General features: G+C 38.1%; 1 protein-coding gene across 2 annotated transcripts in view; it reads right to left on the bottom strand.

The window, feature by feature from the left end:
- The window catches only part of SMC5 (structural maintenance of chromosomes 5), a 45,269-nt gene that overhangs the window by 19,387 nt on the left and 4,172 nt on the right, over positions 1-21,710 (bottom strand). Inside the window, exons 4-15 of one of the 2 annotated variants that reach the window (XM_027709430.1) lie at positions 21,488-21,650; positions 19,071-19,205; positions 17,661-17,801; positions 13,378-13,539; positions 8,903-8,974; positions 7,817-8,072; positions 6,539-6,693; positions 3,724-3,837; positions 2,517-2,611; positions 2,186-2,318; positions 695-868; positions 388-557 (exon numbers count right to left, since the gene is read on the bottom strand). In XM_027709430.1, the coding sequence (XP_027565231.1) occupies positions 388-557; positions 695-868; positions 2,186-2,318; positions 2,517-2,611; positions 3,724-3,837; positions 6,539-6,693; positions 7,817-8,072; positions 8,903-8,974; positions 13,378-13,539; positions 17,661-17,801; positions 19,071-19,205; positions 21,488-21,650 (1,770 nt within the window). Of the gene's footprint in view, positions 1-387; positions 558-694; positions 869-2,185; positions 2,319-2,516; positions 2,612-3,723; positions 3,838-6,538; positions 6,694-7,816; positions 8,073-8,902; positions 8,975-13,377; positions 13,540-17,660; positions 17,859-19,070; positions 19,206-21,487; positions 21,651-21,710 lie in introns of those variants that run through there. The other variant, XM_027709431.1, reaches the window with a different exon arrangement.

The following is a 21,710-nucleotide window of genomic DNA, read 5'->3' as shown; positions in this document are numbered from 1 at the left end:
AAGAATGTTATGAAAAATGCTATGGACAATCAGGTCCAACTCAAACCACGACACACTTACTTAGTACCATTTATGTACATTATGGTATTATCTAGATATGAGCCGCTAAAACAGATGAATAGGGTAATATCAGGGGTCACTGCATGGAATTATTCAAACTGGAATCCTATGATTTTATTACAGGAAACCATCTGGAAGACTGTTACCTGGTGTCTTAGATACTGTCTTAAATCTTAACTTCTAAACACCTTACTTGTCTTGATTATCACCTGTTATCTGATGCTCAACTACTGGTTACCTTGTAAAAGCACACTGTAGTAAGAAGCCAGAAATAACTTTGTTATTAAAATGTTCATTTTGCATAAGATAATATGGCTTGTTCCCTACCTATCATACTTCAAAGCAATTTTTGATTCCAATTGTCTCCTTCTGTTTCCTCTCTCTAAAAGCTCCTTCTTCTGTTGCCTGAGCTCATTGTCTCTGTGTTCCAGATGTTTCTGTCTCTCAAACAACATAGTCAAACGCATATCCAATGACTTCGACATGTTACTGATGTCCTGAAATAAAAGAACACACATCACTAGCATTCTTACTACAAATATACCATACTAACAACATGCAAGTATGCTCCTCTTATTGCATAGTAAAATGGGTAGTAGTTCACAACATATACAGCACGGAAATAAATTCCTACCCGTTGTTGGCTTTCCAACTGTCTTCTTTCATCTGTATCCACAGAACCACTGAGAAACTGTGCTGCCCTCAGGAATGTGTTAGTAGAGAGGGTTCGATTTGTATAAGAAGATACTTTAATAATATATCTTTCTTCTGCTGTGTATATTTGCCTAAATTTGGTTTCTTGTATGACCTAAAAAACACACAAAAATATTAATCTGACAAAAGCATTGCTTAAGGCAATGCTTTTCAGAACAACGAATAAACCAAAATCCACAGTAAAAAACTTCAGCTTATGCAAGACTCTGACTTGTTAACAACCTTTGCAAAAAGATGATGGTATGTTTAATGCAGCAATATACTTGTAATTCAGACTGGTGAGCAAAGAACTGTTAACTGTTACTCTGTCATACAGCAGTTAAAAAGGTTATGACTATTACTACATTACAGACACCAGAAGCAACTGTTAATATTTGTATTGTATCATGAACAAGGATTGCACTGGCTGCAGATGCATGACATGTTACACGTGTAGCCTGTGTAACACAGAAATAAAGTACTCAAGAAACAAAAAGATGAAACCATAAAGTGAGCTGTAATGCATTATCTTCAGTCAAGTAAATGCTTCTGGAGAAATAAGGAGGTATAAAAATACTCTTTGCTACTTTTAAATTACTCATATCAAAAAGGATATGGTAAATCTTTGGTTATTTCTAATAATGCAAGGTAACACAGTACTTCAAAAAGATATAAAGACATAAAATGTCCAGTAAACCAGAAAACAGCAAAAAGCCTCCACAGGATAAATCTGACTAAAAATTTTGTTCAGTTTATATACACAGCACCAGCTGTATTCTGTTGATTTGGTTCAGTAAAGAGTGTTTACTTTGATTTACCACTCAGACTCTGGTTGACAACTGTCCTTGTTTCAGCCAAGACAGGGTTAATTTTCTGCCATAGCCAAGAAAGGGCACGGCTAAGGGGGCATGGTCCACTACCTCTCAGGTCATCAGGGAAGACATACAACATACAGGTGAACTCGTGATGGAGGGGTGTACTGAACCATGGACAGTCTCCCAGGTTATCCACAACTGTGAAACACTGCAATGAAGCAGCCAAATGAGTGAAGCCTCTGTGGTAAGGGGGGGCGACAGTCAAAATATAAATACAAAGGGCCTGGCAGACTGATTACTCAGCCGCATTCCCCTCTTGTCTACTGCAAAAAATTAACTCTGTCTTTGGCCCAAACCAGGACACTGACTTGGAACAGCATATAGATGAAAGACAGATTTAACTTCCTGTGAAGTACTGTATTAAGATAATTGAATTTGTTAAAATGTCTTGCAGTATATATTAGTCTATAATGAACTGTTCCCACTTCTAAAGGACAAATAAAAGGAGAAACAAAATCACTAAAGCAATTTTTTTGCTTTCTCCACATTAACTTGCCAAAGAATTTCTGCAATAAAACTCTAGACCACAGGTGTTTGTGCTACTTCAGATACTTTACCCTTTCAATCATGTCTCTGGTCCTCTCTGTTCCCACAGGAACTTCATGAACACGATACTGGTAACAAAGATAACTCATCACAGGACGAGGAGCATCAAATAACTCTCGTAAATATGAGAAAAATCCATATTGGCTGAAGGGAAAAAAAGCACCCATCAGAAACCAAATTTAGTAACTTCAGCTTGCTTACCTGCTAAGTCAGAAAGAAGTCCCACTAACCCAGAACTGAACTGGTCCAAAAGTCTGATTTGCATAGAAAATTCTAATACATAGCAATGGCAAAAAACCACTGCATTTAAAACCATTCCCCCAAATACAATCTGACACATACTGTAATTCCTCAATAGGTCTTGAAGGGAGGCTTTCAGCACATGATTCAGCAGGTGCGCATACAGCATTCACTCTTAGTTTCTGATGATCACGTATCTACATTAGATTTGGTAAAGAAGACCAGAAAATTTCACCACACGAAAATAAAGTATTTATTATTAATTTGCAGCATAAGAATTCTTTTAAACTGATGACCTAAGGAAGAACACACACAAATACACTCTGGCTCAGGTATAACCAAATTCTCTAAAAGCAAACCCTGTTAATGTCTCCAAGTATTATGCACTACAGGAAAACAAAAGCAATCAAATCCAGAGCCAGGTGCTCAATCTGAACGGTTAATCTGGATGCAATAAGGAAGCCCATGGTCTCAAGTTGTATAGCCATTTTGCACAGAGAATGGTAGACCACTGACTGCAGACATGCTGAAAAACCTAACCCTAACACAGCGCAGAAAAGACTGGGGATATAAATGAAACATCAGTTTAGCTAGTTAAAGCAGCCTTGCACTGGGTTCCACAACCCTGCAGGCAAGACAAGCCCTCAGAATCTCAGATATCACCACTATCGTTCACGTATATAAAAATTACTAGCTTCTGTGAAAGGCAGACCTGTGAAGGTCTTCAAAAATTGCAGGACAGTTTGTCATTAAGCACACTATTCTCTATTCTGTGGACAGTAGATAGGAAGCATTATGACAGTTTAACACCATATCTTATGGCTTTTTCCTCCTGCATCATCTACCTGGCTTTCAAAAGGAACGATCTCCTCTATGATTCAGGAAGGAGCAGTACTAAGAAAATACAAGCCTGATTTGCTACTTGGATCATTGCATCTCACAGAAGATGCTCTCTTGTCTCTTTGGTGAGAAGGCACTGCAAAATCTCAGTACTCAATTTGTAGATCCCCACTCTGGCCCATTTTCTTGTACACAGTATTTTATATTTAGCAATTATCAACTAATCAAAAGAGACAAGAAGGTATTTCTAAAAAGACATCCTTAATATTTCTGCATTCCTCTACGGAATGTTACTCTAAGATTTAAAAAAAATCTTACTGATTAAGAAAACCTTAATCCAGAAGAAAACCTTTAAACACTTTGCATTAGCTATTGTTCCAATTGAAACTTAATATTTACTTGGTAAACTCCAAAGTTTAAGGCTCCTACATCAGTATTTAATCAATTTTTAAAATGGGTCCCAACTTGCCTCTACAAGAAACACTTCCATATCTTCTTGACTCTCAAAAACAAAAGCCCTCATGTCATCGCTTGAAATGTGGTTTTCAATATATTTAGCATGTCTACTGTCTCTTGGATTGATCTAATAAAAAAAGATAATGAAAAATTATTTAATACAATTGGACTTATCACCCCAAAAAACATTTTAAATAATCAAGATGATATGCATGCCTACATTTAATGAAAACAAAGAAAGTATCTTTAAAAATACATTCCCTGCCTTTTTTGCAACCAATTCTCTTGGGAAGAAATCTACTGTAAGTCATAGGTTATTGTGCTTAGTTTTTAGCCATCCATATCCTTCTTCAGCACACCCAAAGCTATGACCTCTCTCCATACCACCACTCCCTCCTCTGCTCCACCCTAACCTTACAATTGCAACCACCTCCATCTGATGTCTAATGGCCCTGGCTCCAGTACTACTAAAGCTTTCTCAGGGTTCAGAAACAATCAAGCTGAGGAATTAACAAGCAGAAAATACCACACTCCACAAATTGTTCATACGAAGTTCCCCTTAATTGGATACTGTGAAGATCAACTACAAGTAGAGAAAAGTGAACCACTGGCCAGATAGATTTTTGAGACAGGCTGAATTGTCTTTGAATTCTTTAAAAAAAAAAAAAAAAATCCATGTTAAATGGATGAAGCTTGTCATATCTGAAATGTTAATGTATTTTTCAGTTAACTCTCACTAGTAATTAGACATTACGTCACTTTACATAACACACAAAGGCAAAATTAGACAGACCTACACAATTTAATAACCTCAAGTCAGCCAAAGGCTGGGTACAGTTAAAAGCAATTTGAAAGCTAGAATTTTTAAGTGCATGAGACTAACTTACATACCAAGTATGCTGGTTTTGGTTGGGGTAGAGTCAATTTTCTTCACAGTGGCTAGTATGGGGCTCTGTTTTGGATTTGTGCTGAACACAGGGTTCATAATACTGAGATGTTTTTGTTATTGCTGAGCAGGGCTTACACAGAGCCAAGACCTTTTCTGCTCTTCGTACTGCCACACTGCTGAGTAAAGTGGGAGACTGGCAGGAGACATGGCTAGGACAGCTGACCGTGACTGACCAAAGGGATGCTCCATACCATATGAAAGCATACAAAGTATAAAAAGTAGGGGGAAGAAGGAGGAAAGGGGGACATTTGGAGAAATGGTGTTTTGTCTTCCCAAGTGTTGTGGTTTAGGAACAGTAGTCTCCAATTTAGTAGTCCCACTAAAACCATGCTGCCACTCCTCACTTTCCCTTCCCTTTCCAGCTCCCACAGGATGGAATTGAAAATTGGAGGTACAAAAGTTGAAAATCAGAAGTTGAAAAAAAGAATAATTTATGTGAACAGCAATGAGATAAGAAAATGAACAGTAACACCCCCAATATTAATTACAGAAGGTGTAAGAGACCATTTACACCGAAAGTCTGCAACAAATACTGACTGGTTCTTCCCCATCACTCTTCCTCCTGACCAGAAAGGGACACCCTTCCTCTCAGAAGCAGAGAAAATCTTTTTTCCATCCCTGGCAATGACATGAGGTGGGATCAACAACATTAGGGTCTGGCCCCTCAGCCACACCTCCTCTCAGCTATTGCAAAAAATTAACCCTGTCCTTGACTGAAACCAGGACATCAAGTCACCATTAGACGTGATGGGGCCATGCTCTCCTGAAGGCTGAACACCTGCCTGCCCACAGGAGGCAGTGAATTAATGCCTTATTTTGCTTTGCCTGTGTGTGCAGCTTTTGGTTTCCCTATTAAAGTATCTTCATCTCAACCCACAAGTCTTTAGGCTTTCACCCTTCTGATTCCTTCCCTGATCCTGCTGGGGGGGGCGGAGAGTGAGTGAGCAGCTGCTGCATGGGGCTTGGTGTTGTCTGGGATTGAACCACAACACAAAATAAAATTTAGACATCAATGGATGTTACAGTATGTAATGTGACCTTAAAGTTAAAGCAAAGGCATCCTATCAAAGCATTTGTAAAATTAACTTGATGTGGTCTTCCAGGAAGAATTGAAATTCTGGTAATAACAGGAAATACTTGGGATTCTATACTAAACAAAAGTAACATTGAACAGTCCTAGTGCCTGTACAATAGTAAGAATTGATATACAAATATTCTAATATACTTATTTAAATTGTAGCAATACACTATTAAATAAGCTTGCAATTCTGATGAGAAGTGCACTGGAGATCTTCATCCTCTTCACATTACATGGGGCATATATAGCAAGATGCTGGGATAGTGATCGACTAATACACTAAAAAAATAAATAACTCTATATCCTCTTTGAAAATTTATTCCTGCTATTCCTAGCTAGTACAGCATCTGTCAAACCAAATCAAAACGAGGGATGGATCACATGTTTCTGTCTGTAGATGGCTGTGTAAAGCAAACCAAAAAGATACCTGGGGATCACAGAAACGTAACCATAGCTGAGCAGGTTGTGCTATAAGCGGAGATATTAAATTCCAATATCACTGCTTTCCTAAGCATCAAGTAAGAACTACTGAAGTCTAAATAACTGGATGCATCTTAGAGGAAATCTGCAATAGACACTTTCTTGAGGAGGGAAGGAACCATCCCATCTTAATGTTGAGAACCACAGTATTGGCTATGAATTATAATTACAAACAGTTAATCATGCTAATGTATCCTGCATGTAGTTGGCAGGACATTCCAAGGTGTGTCTTAAAAGTTTTTGAAGTCATTCTCCAAGTCTTGCAACACATAAATAATCTAACCATTAACTAGTCAGTGATATGCAAGTAAATTTTCTTACTTCAAGCATCATGGGTTCATAAACTTTTTTTTTAAACTTGTCTTTGTTCTTTCTTAGCCACATAAGAGCAGAGTATGTGTCCAGGAATTTCCCTTTAAGGTTCTCCTCCTTCATTTTCATTATATTATTAAGTTGTCCAAGGTGATCAATTATTCCTGTAATTTAAGATAGTTTCTTAAACACAGTCCATTGCAAGTACACACTGTAACTAGCATTTTCGGGTATTTATTGACTGTGCTACTCCAAAAAGAAGGTTGTTAGTAAATGCTAAGAACTAAGTTTCTCTTTCCAGAATTGAGACTCTGCTTAAAGAAATCTTAAGAACTATTAAGGCTTAAAGACTAAAATAAAGTTAAAACTTTAAGAATAACAAAATGTGGTAGCACAGTAGAAGTACAGGCATTTCATCGTAAAAGTATATTTCTTCAAGACTTTGTTTTTTAAATACAATGATAGAATAAAACATCCCAAGAGAAAAGAAGCAGCGGGGCAAGTAACATAAATACCTGTGTGTTATTTCATGCTTGAAAAAAAACAAAATGTGTGACAATAGACTCTGTGTGCTAGTCAGCAGAAACAGATCAAATAGTTTCTGTGCTGCTCAAGAGAAAATACAGTGTCTCCCTCCCAAGATCTCTTGGACTCACTGTACCTCAGTTTCTTCTTGGATTCTATGACAAGTTAACTGCCAGACATATGGGTATGTGCAAATGAGCTAAATTCACTAAGGAATATATCCAACATCTCCAACCTGACAAGTTTTAGGTTTTGAATTTTGTTTCTCAGAAAGAAATAATTGTAAATTCTAGGCTAAAGAAGCTTTCTGTAATTAAGGTTACCTGAAGTTCATCTAGAAAGGACAAGTGCTGCATCAGTAGCTAATGTAGAGATAAATATATATCTCTATTTATTAAAGAGATAATTGTAAAAACTGCCTCTTGAAAGAAAATTGCTTTTATTTTTGCATCCTACTAACTACACACCTTCCTTTAGTAACCAAAAAAAACCCAAAAGGAGTCCCCTTACCTGAGATCAGAAACACTCCTTTTTTGGAGAATAGTTTTAAGGTCAATTGTTACTTTCGAATCTTCTCATTCTATTTTGAAAGTCTTATCTGTTACTTCTAATAAAACAGGAGAGAAGACTGCTATACACATATGCCAACTATGAGGCTTGAGGTAGACACCTGAAATTATTTCACTACAGCAGGAAAAGTAGATTCTGTACAGTCATTAACACAGTAAAATAAAGCAACAAACAAAAACCCAAGTAACTTACTTTTCTCTTCTCTCTCTTGATTCCTTTTCTCTGCTCTTAGATCATTGATATCACTATCAATATTTGTCCTTTCTTCTTGTAATTTTTTCAGCTCATTATTAACAGCATCAATTTGTGGCTGAAGATTCTCACATACTGCCATTGTATTCAGCTCATTCTTCCACATCTCTATTATCTCCTGAGTAGTGAATATTTTCTTCTGTCTGTCCATTTCTTCATCTTTTTTCATTCTCAGTGCTTGCTTAATTTCTTCAATCTAAAAATTTTGAGTATTTTCAATAAGAAAGGAGTTTAGTATATAGAGCCTAGTCTATAAATATATATATACACAAATGTCTAGGATACTTGTACAACTGGTATTAAATGCTGATATAACCATGCAATAAACCCCTAAGAGTCTGTTACAATTCCAATAGCACTATGACAGTTGAAGTACATAAGCAAAAATACAATTAGGCCCTTAAAACAATTATTGAAGTTCCTTCATTTTCACCAAAGCATAAGCCTTAAGCTTAACATATTCCTTAACACATCAAAAAGTTAGTATGTGATTAAATAAAACCTCTAGCACAAACACAACTTTGAAATTTTGACTCTGCACCCTTACATATTTTACTTAACGCATTTCTTGATCAAGTGCTTAGATTAAGCTCTAGCACTGGTTAACATCTTTGCATTTTCTTTTGAAGAGATGCTGGATGTATATACTTACCAGAAGCAACTACCTCACCTCTCACACAGAGGGTCTGAGGGCATGCATAATGCCGAAGGCATCACTACAGAGACTGTAGCTTTTCAAGGAAAGCCTGTCATATATAGTGTGTTTATACACCCAAATTTATACACACACATTGTCTATTCCTAAGTTCACTACACCAAGGCAACTCATTTTATGTAGCATACACACGTCCCTTAGTAATACCTGTTTGACTAACAGGAGTTTTGAAGATTCCTTGTGTACTGGAGGAAGTGAACTGTGCCAGCACTTGCAGCATCTTCATGGAAATGTGCCACTCCACTAACCGAAGAGCAGACAAAAAAACCCAGAGAAACACCAAAGAAAGTCACAAATATCAAGACTTTTACCTTTTTTTCTTTCATCTCCAAAGCATCTTGCTTCTGTTTAATTCTCTGGGAAATCTCTATGATTTTAGCAGTCTGCATACAGAAAGGTATTTAAATTGTAGTCATAAATTCAGTTATACTTGTAATAAGCAGTCATATTTTAAGCAACATTCTGTATAACATAACTAAGCATTCACTCCATATTTTACTACTGACAAAGTAACTTACAGTTTTTTATTATTCTTAACTGTATCCGTAACACATGTAATTTCAGCAATTTGTGAAGAATTTAGAATGGCATGCAAACTGTTCACAACCATTCAGCTATAGATCTGCCAGTTCAGGCATGACATATAGAGGAAGTGTCCTAACCTAATCTGAAATTAAAGTAACTCCATCCTTGATTTCAAAAAATGTTATATATTCAGATCCTTACAATTATAAAGTGTTCTTGCCCCTTTTTCCAAACCAACTTTACCAAAGAAAGGTGATACTTAAGAGCAAGCAAGGCACGAGTTCCTAGACACAAGATGGCCAAACAGAATTTGACAGTCATCTTGCCTCCGAAGTGGACTGTGCTGAGGTTATACCCTACACAGCTGAGCTTGACAACTTGGTGGCTCATGTGTAGGCATCCATGTCTATACTCTTCCTCTATCTGCAGATTCTATAAAAGTGTAGAATAATAGAGATCGGAAGGAACTTTCTGGCAACTCCTAGTCCAATTCCTTTCTCAGACTAGGTTTTATTAGTGCCCAGGCACTTACACACCTGAGTTCTGAACACAGTGGAGTGTACTATGCTTTCTCTGCAAACTTAATTCCTCCTTTCATAAATCCTCAAGGCTGAAAACAGTGCAAACAGAATACTGGAACACTACAGAAGGACGGAAGGACTGCAAGAAAATTCCAGTGCAGACAAGGAAACAAACACAGCACTCTCATCAGAGGACACGTCTTCCTACAAACCGAGTCATACTGAAAATACCAAGATGCATCAAGAATGGAGAAAATAGAACTGTGCAGAATCTTCTCCCTTCCACAGTCTCAAAGATACACAAAAACTTGACTCAGACTCTACAGCTGTTCGCATGAAAGCAACATGGAACAAATACATCTTGGTCTTGCAGTTGACTGCTATGAGGTACTGATTCTGTGATGTTCTCTACAAAGAGCATCTGAAGAGGAAGCTCTCTCCTAGGAAATTGATGCACAATGTTCACAAAACAATTCTGAAGGCTCTCAAAAATCAGGACACTATTAAGGAACTGAAATTCCATTTTTCAATTATTATATTTTCAGTTATTATATATTTATATATACATCTACCCTACAGAAAAATAACTATAATTTGTCTTTATGATTTTCATGGTACAGCCACAACAGACTGCTTTATATTATTAAATATGGATAAAAAATTGCATTTCAGAGTCAACTGGTTTCATATACCTTTAAAGAGACTGAACTAGAAACTGTTCTAGACTTCTCTTACACAATTCTATCAGCTCCTTCCTACAAAACAGGTCTCTTCCTTTTTTCCCCACAATCTACACATCCAACGATCCCAAAGCACCAATTCTGACTAGTAACTTTTAATCTAACCCAATAATCAAAAGAATTTTAACACAGGAAGAGACAGGAACAAAAGTCATGTGATGTCTTGACACACTAATTTCTTCCCAGATTTAGCTCCACCTTTACTTTCAGTTCAGCTCCTTCCAGGCAAAATTTTAACTCCATGCCCAGCTTTTTACCAAAAAAGACAAAACAAAGAGATGGTTGATCTCTGCTCTCACATATATACCCTCAAGCCAAGAGCAAGATCTCAAGAAGCAGTCAGAATTACAGTTACTTGATAATGGATACAAACCTCGACCAAAGGGTCTGAAGACCATTCCCTACAGGTCTGTGTGCCCAAAATAGAGCAGACTTAAAATACTAAACTGCTTTTGACATTTAGCTTGAAAAGGAACTCCTTTTGGGTCAAAATAGTTACACTTTTCCTATAATAAAATCATTCATTAATCCGCTCCTGTTTGCTTACAGAAGAATTATCTATGAAATGCTCACCAAATGCTTGCACCTACAAAGATGGAATTTCAAGTTACAAAAAATTCTAGCAGTCTACGAAAAAGTGACACACTAATGAAGAAGTAGCAACTTAAACAATTTTAAGGTATGGTATTTAAAACTCTTGTGAAACTCCTGACAGTGCAACCAGCACTGATTCTCCTTTAAGAAGGCATTCTAACAGCCTAACAGGAAGGTTATGCAGAAGGGAAATGTATTTCAGCACCCGAAGAAAAGCTACTGTCACAAAAATTCACAAAGTAGCAATACTCTAACATCATCTTCACTGGCCTACTATCTTACAAATTGTTCATGCCATAATCAAGTATATAATATATTCCCTTAATTCTTTTTCCACAATTCTGGACTGTAGGCATCCAAGATAGAATAATCATAATTCAAATTAGACCTGGACACACTATTTAACACCAGAACAAAACTCAGATTTGGAAACATCTTACTATAATATTACATATAGCATAATATCAGCTATAAATTAAATACAAAATGGTAACTAATGGTAACTAATCACTGGAAAGTAGTATTAGAATATCACATTTAATGTAAATAATTTATAGAAGACTTACTGCAATATTCCAATACTGCTTTCCACTTTTGGCTTCTGAAATATTGCAAACAGATGTACCTAATCCATTTTCCGGGCCCAAACTAAACATCATTTCAGCATACAGTTAACTTTGTGAACATTTTGTATGTGAAAGCTTTACTCCACAGGTTTAGATTGAGCAGAAAAATATGCTGATTCAAGAGTATAAATCAATCATTCCCCAGTTTTAGTTCCACTTTGTACAAAGCAGCCTATGCCAAGCAAGCTCTCTGTAAGTTAAAACTAAAACAATTCCTGTTTTGTCCCAGGTTTCTCATACAGAGTACAAAAGATCTACAGAGGATAACTTTCACATGACTATAGACCAACACTTCCAAGAACAGTGGTACCAATGGCTGAGTAGAACTCTTTCCTGTTTGAAGACATATTAGTACGACATTCATTAAACTGAAAGATGAGTAAAACCTAGCAGGACAACACCAAGCAGTGAAAACAAAGCTTAGCAATTCACAAGCATGAAGGTTCTTACTGCATATGAAAATTAATTTCAAGCTTCCAACTGTTAACGTTCCTCTAAGGAAGAGCAAAACTTTAAACAACAACAAAAACCTTCAAACAAAAAACCTAACCACAGCAAAAAAGTCCACTTCAATAAAACTGCAACATTTTTAAACATTTAAGTATTCTGAATCACAGTATAATAAACTTTTGCAGTAATGTGGTACACAAAATCCAAAGAATACATTTAGCAAAAGGCTTTCCTAATAATAACAATAATAGTGAGGTACTTGTGTAAATTATATTTTCTGGTACAGTGTGTATCATAACAAAACAGCAACGCTGTGAACAACAATCTCTGGATTTTGTTTGTCTTTTTTTCTGGCTTGGTTTTGGATCTCTTTTTTGTTTGGGGCAAGGGTGTTTGCCTTTTTTTTTTTCTTTTTTTAAAGCAACCACGTGCATGGCCCAGTAGCTCACAGAGTGGTAAATGTCACTGAAGTTTCAGACTCTGATTCTACAAGATGCTTCAAGGCAGCAGTTCTCTACAGGTGTCACATGTCTCCATATCAAGTCCTCTGATCTAATCTGTTATCTTCAAAAAGAACTCACTGCAGTGAACATTCTCATGTTATCATTTATCTTCAGTCATCCACTAAAAATTCGTGCAGCTCATGCAAACAATGACTTCTGCAGTCTCAATAGTATATAGCAGTTAAAACTCTGCAGAGAATTACAGTACTATTTTTCACATAGAAATAGTAATCTTCCATAAACTCTGATAGCAGCTATCCAAAAAACAGGCAGTAGGTTGTAACATATAGGTAGGTTTATCATTACATTCCCTTATGCATAAAAATATTCACAACCTATGGAGGATTACTGTGTCCTCATGGAATGACATTCAATATTAAAGGAATGTGATAGGTCAGAAAAGCTGTAATTTAGCTTAAATTAACTACCCAAACTGGCTACATTTTAAGAGGATAAGAGCATCCACAAACCCAAACCACAGATGAAAACAAGCATCTAATTCAACAGAAGTACCTAACTTGGGGAAACTGTTAACATTATATCCCTGAAGATTTTGAAGGTTCTGTGAAAAGAATTATAAAAGTTGCTCCTACAAAACCAAGAGCAGACTTTCAGAGTTGCTTCTGAATTTTTACTAAGGAATGTATGCCTAGAACACAGATAGGAAGGCAACAAGAATCAATGGCACAGGTGCTTCAGAAAAGTTTCTTCTGAAACACATCATTATGACACATGAGAAAGTAAGCAGTTATTACTTGACATTTCACAAAGCTGAACAAAGAACATCTGAAATATAACACATGTTAACCAAGAATTTCAATACCTACATTATCTCTTGTTTTCAAATCCAGACTGTTCAAATTTTCTTCAGCTTCTCGGATTTTTTTTGCCCTTGGGAACTGTCTTTCTTTCAGAATCTCCAGGTCTTTCTTGGCTTTGTTTCTGCGCTGTTTCACTTCCACATACTGCATACGAACATTTTCATATTCCTTGGAGGAGTTGAAAGCAAAATAATTAAAGACTTCCGTCTTCTACTCCAGTATTTTATACTGCCCTAACGTTTTATTTAATTATGAGTTTTAGGAGAAAGATCTCTTTCAGAAACTAGTATTAAAACAACTACTTAAGTAATCCTCCTGTTACTAGTCACAATGACTAGGAGTTGTAAGGATTACGTCCCCAGTGAAGAACACACATTAATTGGTTCTTAAAAAACATGCAATTCAAGTTGCAGGAGAAACAACCAATTTGTCTGCAGTTACCTTGCCTCTAAGTCCATCTGGGATCGATATGGAAAAGTAATTCTTTAGCCCCTTCTGTCCATAATTTGAGACTACTTAAGCAGAAGTCCTCAAGCTAAGGAGCAAATAACCACAGACAACTTCAGGAGAAAGAAAAGGAAAGGAGCTGGCCAGATCAGACCTGGTAACATACATAACTCTGCTGAACTAAACAAAGAGGACAGAGTAGAACAGAACTTCAGAAAACAAACAAAAACTCCACCATACATCACAAATACCAAAGAAGTAACTATCTAGGAAGTTTAACTGGAGATACATTCCTGAAAGGAAAGATATGGTAAGAAGTATGGTGACCAAGAATTTCCACTTCAAGAAGGTAGGAATTTTGAGGAGAAAGCAGTTAATACTGAAAGAGTTATTATCAGTGATTTTTTTTTTTATGTGTTATGCTCTCTGGAGGAAAAAAAGAGGATGGAAAAAACCCCAAACAAACAAAGAAACAAAAGAACTTTACTGCTCCAGGACTGTTAAGGGTTCGTGAGGAAAAAAGGTGCTCAGAGGACCAGAGGGAGGAGGAGTAGATTCATGTACACAGGGGGATTGAGGAAGGGAGAGCTGTTTGATTTTGTATACACTACAGAAAGTCTCTGATTTAGAGCATATGCCTAGCTTATTCCAAGCCTTGGAGTATTAAAATAATAATAGATAAAAACAGCCTGGAAGCTCTATCTGTAACAGCTAACTCGGCTTTATCTGCTACCGCGTTTTCATAGTTACTGAATTACCCTGATTAATCACAAATACATCAACCTAGGTTATAAAATTCAAGGTCTTTTTTCATAGCGTCTTTTTCATAAAGCCAAAAAGTATTTGAAGAAAGTTGCTGTAACTGATGTGGAATATGATCAGTAGCCAGTGTTACAAAGTTACAGAGGTAAAGCATCATACTTTCACTAGGCTGAAAGAATAAGCTTAAAATTTTGCTCTGCTCTAAAGAAGTTATTATGTTTCAAGGTTAAAGCAAATATACACACATACAATTACACTTCATTTCTTCTTAGAAGTTGTCATGACATCGCTTTTATACAGTGTATCACTTTATCACTTAAGAAAACTTGACTTTCACAAGACCTCTATATTTCAGTAATCCTTAAGCAAATAACTTTGATCCTTGTAATTATGTACCCTGTTAAAGATCTGCAGAACTTCTAAAGCACTTCAGCACCCCCAAGAGATTTGCATGTTAATCAGAGAACAGTATTTTTCTTAATTGTAAATGTCAGAGGAGGAAAAGAATGGACATGGCTTGGTCAAAACACATTTTCAAACTTATGTGTTTCCAGAACATTTACAGCAGCAGGCAGAACAGCATTTCCTGCCATTAAACTACCTTAAACCAGTATTCCTTATGGTACACCACAACCTTAACTTTAAGCTTAGAGTGATAAGAAACCCCTTTTCTGTAAGCCTCTATAAAAGCAGGATTATCCGTGTCAAACAAAACCCCCTAGGTCCTGCAGCACTGATGGTAGATGGCACCATCGCTTGATGTAAGCAAGGTACACACAAGAACATAAAGCATCCCCTAAATCCTTTAATGTTGTACTCCTATGGTCCGTTCTATGCAATTTAAAGCATGTGTTCGAAAGCTTATTAGGCAGACATCCATAAAAATGGTGCATAATTCTCAAAAGAGAAACCATTGGTGCTGTCTAGAGAAAAATGCTTGATTAGAAACATGTTGCTCAGGTGAAGAGCAGTAGAGTCTTCAGAATAAAAATGCACTCCGAGAGTGGTCAGAACATAAAACAAGTTCAGCACTAGATATCCCCTTTTCCATTAGGGTCAAGAGATTGTCTAATGTCATATTTCAGTTAGCATGTTTTCAGGCTGCCTGTCTTCCTATTTCATAACATAATGCAAAGTTTATACATCTCCCTCCCACTGATTTGGAGGCTCACTTACAGCTTCTGTTTTCTTACAGAGGTAAATCTAAACAGCTAGGTGTGTTTGGTGTGCAAGTAGAAACCTCCCTTTTGGAGAGGATGGAGGAGAGAAAACACCCACTCAAGGAAGAATAAACTCCCATACTACCCTCAACTTTGGTAAACCCAATTTGAAGACACCAAAAACATTTATTCTTAGGATTACACAGTGCTAGGTCAGACAACAAAGAAACACGCACTTTTAAGACAATGCATTTCTTCTTTTAGAGAAAGCTTGATATTTTGCAATGTAGGAGAATAGCAAGAGTTGGACAAATGACAAAATGGCAATGAAATGTGAAATTTTGTTGCAGCCCATAGTTCAAATATCCTCTACCTAGTAAAATAATTATGTTGATGATGACTTTCGATTTCAACTGTAGATTATGCACAAGGAAGTGACTTCTACTAAAACATTCTAGTATACGCTACTGAGCCCTTATTATAAATCAGAACTTAACAAAGGTGTCAAAACACACTGTTGTTTCTACGGATTCAGTGGCCAGAAAGTTAAATTTATCTCAACTAAATGCACACACCAAAAGCATTTAACATACTGAGCAACACAAACTGTCTAGAAGACAGCACTGGGAGTAAGGTGTGAAGGAGTTTCACTAAATATGCTTAAGAAACATGTAACTAACAGTAATGTTCTCAAACTTATGGAAGGCAATTTAACTGACAGCAGATAAAATTTCCTAGTTTAGTTCTCCCCATGCCACTTTCCAACCAGCCTTCAGAGTCCTGTATATACAAATATCTTAGAGAACAATCAGTATCAATCTACATTAACTACAGAACACCTATACCTCTCTTAATAAAATAATTCTCTTGTTAACTCAGTCAGTTAACTCACTGTTAACTAATGTATCTGCAGTACAAAAACGTTGCATCATTCAGCAAGTGCTGACGTCACAGAATGTATACCCTACTTCCTACCTACCACCATCCATCTATTTCAACTGCTACTCCTCTGTGCTGTTACTAAAAAGATTAAGGCAGTGATGGTACATCCCTTGAACCCAGTTGCTCAAGATGCAAAGGCTGTGTACAGTTTTTTATATATAGCCATGAGGCTTTGTTATATGCAAAATTGCAACAAAATAACTTAGAAAGCTTTCCACATTCTCCACAAATAGTATATGCAAGTTTTCTTGCAAGTTCTGTAACTCTATTTCATGAAGTCTAGAAAGCTTGCCAATGAGACAAACATTTCAGTAAACTGAAATCCACATCAGTTTAAACTCTTTAGAAAAATTTAATCTGACCAACCATTCAACACTAAACTACAATTATCGAAGTGCTGTTCAGAAAGACCTTGTTTTGTGTAAACAACCTGTTCTTGATTCTAGGCTCTTTTAAATTTGTTTTAAAATTTCTATCTGTCCAAAAACTAACATTTTTGAGATTGGCAACCTAAATTCAGTGTTATGTATGTCATGTACACCAAACCTCAACTAAAAAATTAAGGTAGAATGCAATCTGTAAAAATAAAAACCCTAGCAAAAATATGGAAAAACAAAGTTACAGCAGGAAGAAGCAAGTACAACTGGCTAGCACTTAAATTAAACCAGTAGTGTCTGCACACAATAAAGTACTGCTCCTGGCCTGTATTGTTGGCTTCCCTAAATGGGCAATAACTGCTTGAATTACTTCTGAAGCAACTTCTTCAGTCCAGCTAGATATGTAAGCAAACATCTGATCACAGTTAGGCCAAGAACAGTATTTCAAGACCTGACTTGTTGTCTGCATTAAGCAATCATAGTGATATTCAAGCCGCTCTGGTCAAACTTCTTTTAAAGCAACTTTTGGCCTATTCCCAATGTTGGAGTATTACAAAAAATGGGTTAGGCAAGGAAAACACTGAAAATAAAAAAAACTTACCAACCAAGGCCTTTTCCTCTCAAGCATCTCTATCAAGTCTATGTGGCTCTTGTGCTCTAGGTATCTGTCAACATCTTGCTTGTATCGTTCAATCCTCTGTTTCATTTTCTCCAATGAGTTAGTTTTTTCTCTGCACAAGTGCTGCAATGTAAGCATCTATTTGGTGAAAACATTTCTCAGAAACAGTCCACATCTCACCTGTATGTTAAAGCAGAAATTTAACACTAGAGGGGACATTTTAGCACAGCAGTAAACAGAGGGGTACAATCCAACTCGGAACAGTTGTCCTGTGTCTCTTCCAAGGGAGAAGGGCTTCCTTCTGGTGGAGCTAAGCCCAGCACTGGCTCTGAGCTGGCGGGAGCAGTTGGGTGGCTGCTGGTTCTGAGCCAGAAGTGGCGTGGCTGTGGTCAGGTCAAGCCCCATGGTGAGCATTTTTGCATGTGAATCACTTTCTCTTTTGTACACTTTTGTTAATAATATCAGTGCTGTTACTGTTCATTTTATCTCCCTGCTGTTTCCAGCAACTTCTTCTCATCTCGACCCCTGATCTTGTGCCTCCAATTCTCTCCAACCACCTGCATGGGGAAGAGGAGAGGGGAACAAGCGAGCAGCAGTGTGGTTTGGAGAGTCTCAGTGGGGCCACTAAATTGAGGAGTACCATTCCTAAACCATGACAACCATATACTTTCTGTGAAAATAAAGCTAATTCAAACAGAAATCCTAATCTGAAGAAAATTCATGTTGGTTTTTTTTAAATTTGCTGAGGAAATTAATCCTTGAAGCTCAAGCCTTCATTAACCTATATGTTTCTAAACATCTAACATCTAACTAGTTTTGATAAATACTACTAGCAAAAATGCTTGTAAAAGATCATATAGAAATAGGCAACAGAAACAACAGGGTTAGTACGAGAGTGTAACACATATGAATGAAAATGCACAAGTATAAGCACAAGAAGACACAGCAGAAGAAAGGATTAAAAGAATGGCCTGCATGGCTAAGAAGAGACACTGTTCCCAGAATACTGTTCCTTTTCTTCTTTGTCTGTTCCTTTCTATGGAAGTTTAAGTCAGCAAGATTAAAGCAAAGGACCATCCTGAAATAGCTGATGACTTCTAAAAGACATAAAAGGATCTGTCCAAAAAAGTTGCTGCCAGTCAAGAATTCCAAAGAGATACGTATTTGACATCCCTTGTACTCTGTGTCCAGATCACTTGCACACGTGTCCTTGTACTTACAAGCACGGGAGTGTCAGAGGAAATGAATTCTGAGAGAAGATGAGCATTATTTGGTAAAATCAACTTACAGACTTGGGAAATAAATATCACCTTCTAATTCTGTAAGATCTCAAGTTTTATCATGATAATTTCCCTCCAGTCACTGCTCTGTCTCTACATAGTGCATATTTACCTCCAGTTCTCTTTCCCTTTCTCGGAAGCTTTTTAGTTCACAGTGGAACTGGTACATTTCTCGAGAACCAATCGATTTTTCAGTGGCTTCAAGCAATTCGATCTTACTCAGTTTTGCAAATTCTCCAACTCTGTCCTACAAAATGAGAAAAAAGTTACAAAAATACAGGATTAGCTAAAACAGTGCAATACAGTAATACTGGATTTATATCCTGTAACCTACTTCTCATGAACATCACCTGACTTACAGTTCTATGCCAGATAGCTCTGGCACAGTTCATTACCATCTCATAGAGTAGCAATCCCGCTCTTCTAAACATTTGTTCTCAGGCTGCTCAAGCTACACCTTTGCAGCAGGAATGCTATGACTAACTCAAAAGCTAAGCCACACAGAAATGAATATTAAAGGTGGCAGCCAAGGCTACCAGGAAGTATTGCTGCTGTGTAAGGGCAGAAGAACAGCTCAAAACCAAGACTGAAGCAAAAGGTGTGCTTGCCATTGATACAGTGGCAGAGAACAAATAAACCCTATCAACACATATTACTGACTGAACTGACATTTATGTACTGAAGAGAAAAAGTTGTTTTCGGTACGAAGTTATGTTAGCAGAGTATGCTGAAAGTCCTACTCTAAACTGGCAATTTGAGACATCCGCCAGCTGCTTGTAGAATAATTCATCATCCTCTTCATTCTAATTGGGTGGTCTATAACAGACTCCCACCAGCATGTCAGTCTTATTGGCTTTCCCCCTGATTCTGGTCCACAGGCACTCAACCTTATCGTTACTGACTTCAAGTTCTATAGTCAAGAGACTCTCTAACATACAGAGCCACCCCTCCACCTCTCCTACCCTTCTGAAGAGCCTGTAGCCATCCATGGTAGCATTCCAGTCATGTGAGTCATCCCACCACGTTTCTGTGATGGTGACTGCATCATAGCTTTCCTGCTGCACGATGCCTTCCAGCTCCTCTTGTTTGTTGCCCATGCTGGGTGCACTGGTGTACATGCACTTCAGCTGGGCTGCTGATTTCACTTCTAAACTTGGCTTTCCACCCTGAGGCTCATCTCTGGAGAGCCTGGTTTCAACCCCTTTCCCCTTCAAACTTAGTTTAAAGCCCTCCTGATCAGTCCCGACAACTTATGGGCTTGAGTCCTTTTGCCCTTGCTAGATAGATGATGCCCATCCGACTCTTGCAGGCTGGGTATGATAGAATTTGCCCTGTGGCCAAAAAAATCAAAATTCTGCCGGTGGCACCAATCTTTTAGCCACCTATTGATAAGATGGGTTTTCCTACTCCTCTCCTCATTCATCCCTGCTACCGCAGGAAGTGAGGCAAACACCACCTGTGCTGTTGTCCCATTACCTAATTGACCCGGCACCTTGAAGTCCTTTTTAATTAGCCTAGTACCTCTTTCAGTATGGTCATCACTGCCAGCCTGGAACACCAGCAGTGGATAATCAGAGGGCTGGATTAGCTCAGGGAGTCTTCTACTAATATCCCTCAACCAGGCCCCAGGAAAGCAGCAGACTTCCCTGTGGGATAGGTCCGGTCAGTATATAGGGCCTTCAGTTCCCCTCAGAAGAGACTTGCCTTCTACAGTTACCCTTCTTTTTTTCTTTATAGCTGTGGCTATAAGTCATCTACTAGATGGGGTGCAAGTGGGAGACCCTCCAGACAGATCCTCTTCTTGACTGTCCTCTGCCTGACTCTCTGGGTCCAGGACCTTATACCTATTCTTTAAGGGCAGCATGGGAGGTGATGGGGGTTGGCGGGGGATTCTTTTATCTCTACGACTGGGGACCTGTTTCCATTCCCCCCCCATCTACTTGGTTTGCTCCGTCTGCCTGATGGCAGGAGGTGCAGGAGGTTGACAGAGTGTGACTCCACCGGTCTACTTCCCTTTCACTTTCCCTAATACTCCTTAGGCTCTCCACTTCTTCCTTGAGCTCTGCCACTAAGCACAGCAAATCATTCACCCGCTTGCATCATACGCAGGCGTCTCTCGCACCGTCCTCTGGTACTAACGCCAGGTTCAGACATTCCCTACAGCCAGTGGCCTGAACAGCTGTGCCCTTCTTGAGGGGTTCTGTCTGGGTTAGCACACTCCTCCTGATATCAGCAGCAACGGCTTTCACTCGTTTGGAAACCATTGCTGGGTCGAGTTGAGTTGTGGAAGAAAAAAAGAAAAATACCCAGAGCCACACACCTACCTCACAACTCACCAGAGACAGCTGGGAGGGTGGCTGTGCCCTTCCTGCTCGCCCTGCCTATGCAAACTGCCATGCCACGCCCCTGTTTGCCCACTCCTGTTCACTGTGCCCCCAGGAGCAGTTTAAATCTCCCTGCAAGGAGCTTGGCTCCACCCCCAGTCAGCTGATTAGGCCTCACAGCACAGCTGGTCTGATTCATCCATACCTGAGGAAGAAAATGGCACAGATTGTCCACCTGGATGTTTAAAGCTGCAATGTGTTCTTCTACTGTTTTCAGGGTTGCTGGCTTTCCGTTGATCCACCATGATGATGTGTTGTTCATCTTTTGAATCTCACGGGTGATAATAATATTGCTTGGTGGCTTAAACCTGATTAATAAAAGTAAGTGCTTACACTTTTGAGAATACACGAAGTTTACCAAGTGTCAA

This window comes from Neopelma chrysocephalum, unplaced genomic scaffold (genome assembly GCF_003984885.1).
Source record: "Neopelma chrysocephalum unplaced genomic scaffold, ASM398488v2 Primary Assembly neopelma1_96778, whole genome shotgun sequence".
Lineage (NCBI taxonomy): Eukaryota > Metazoa > Chordata > Aves > Passeriformes > Pipridae > Neopelma > Neopelma chrysocephalum.
The sequence above is the reverse complement of the archived record's forward strand: the minus strand, read 5'-3'. Positions and strand labels throughout refer to the sequence as shown.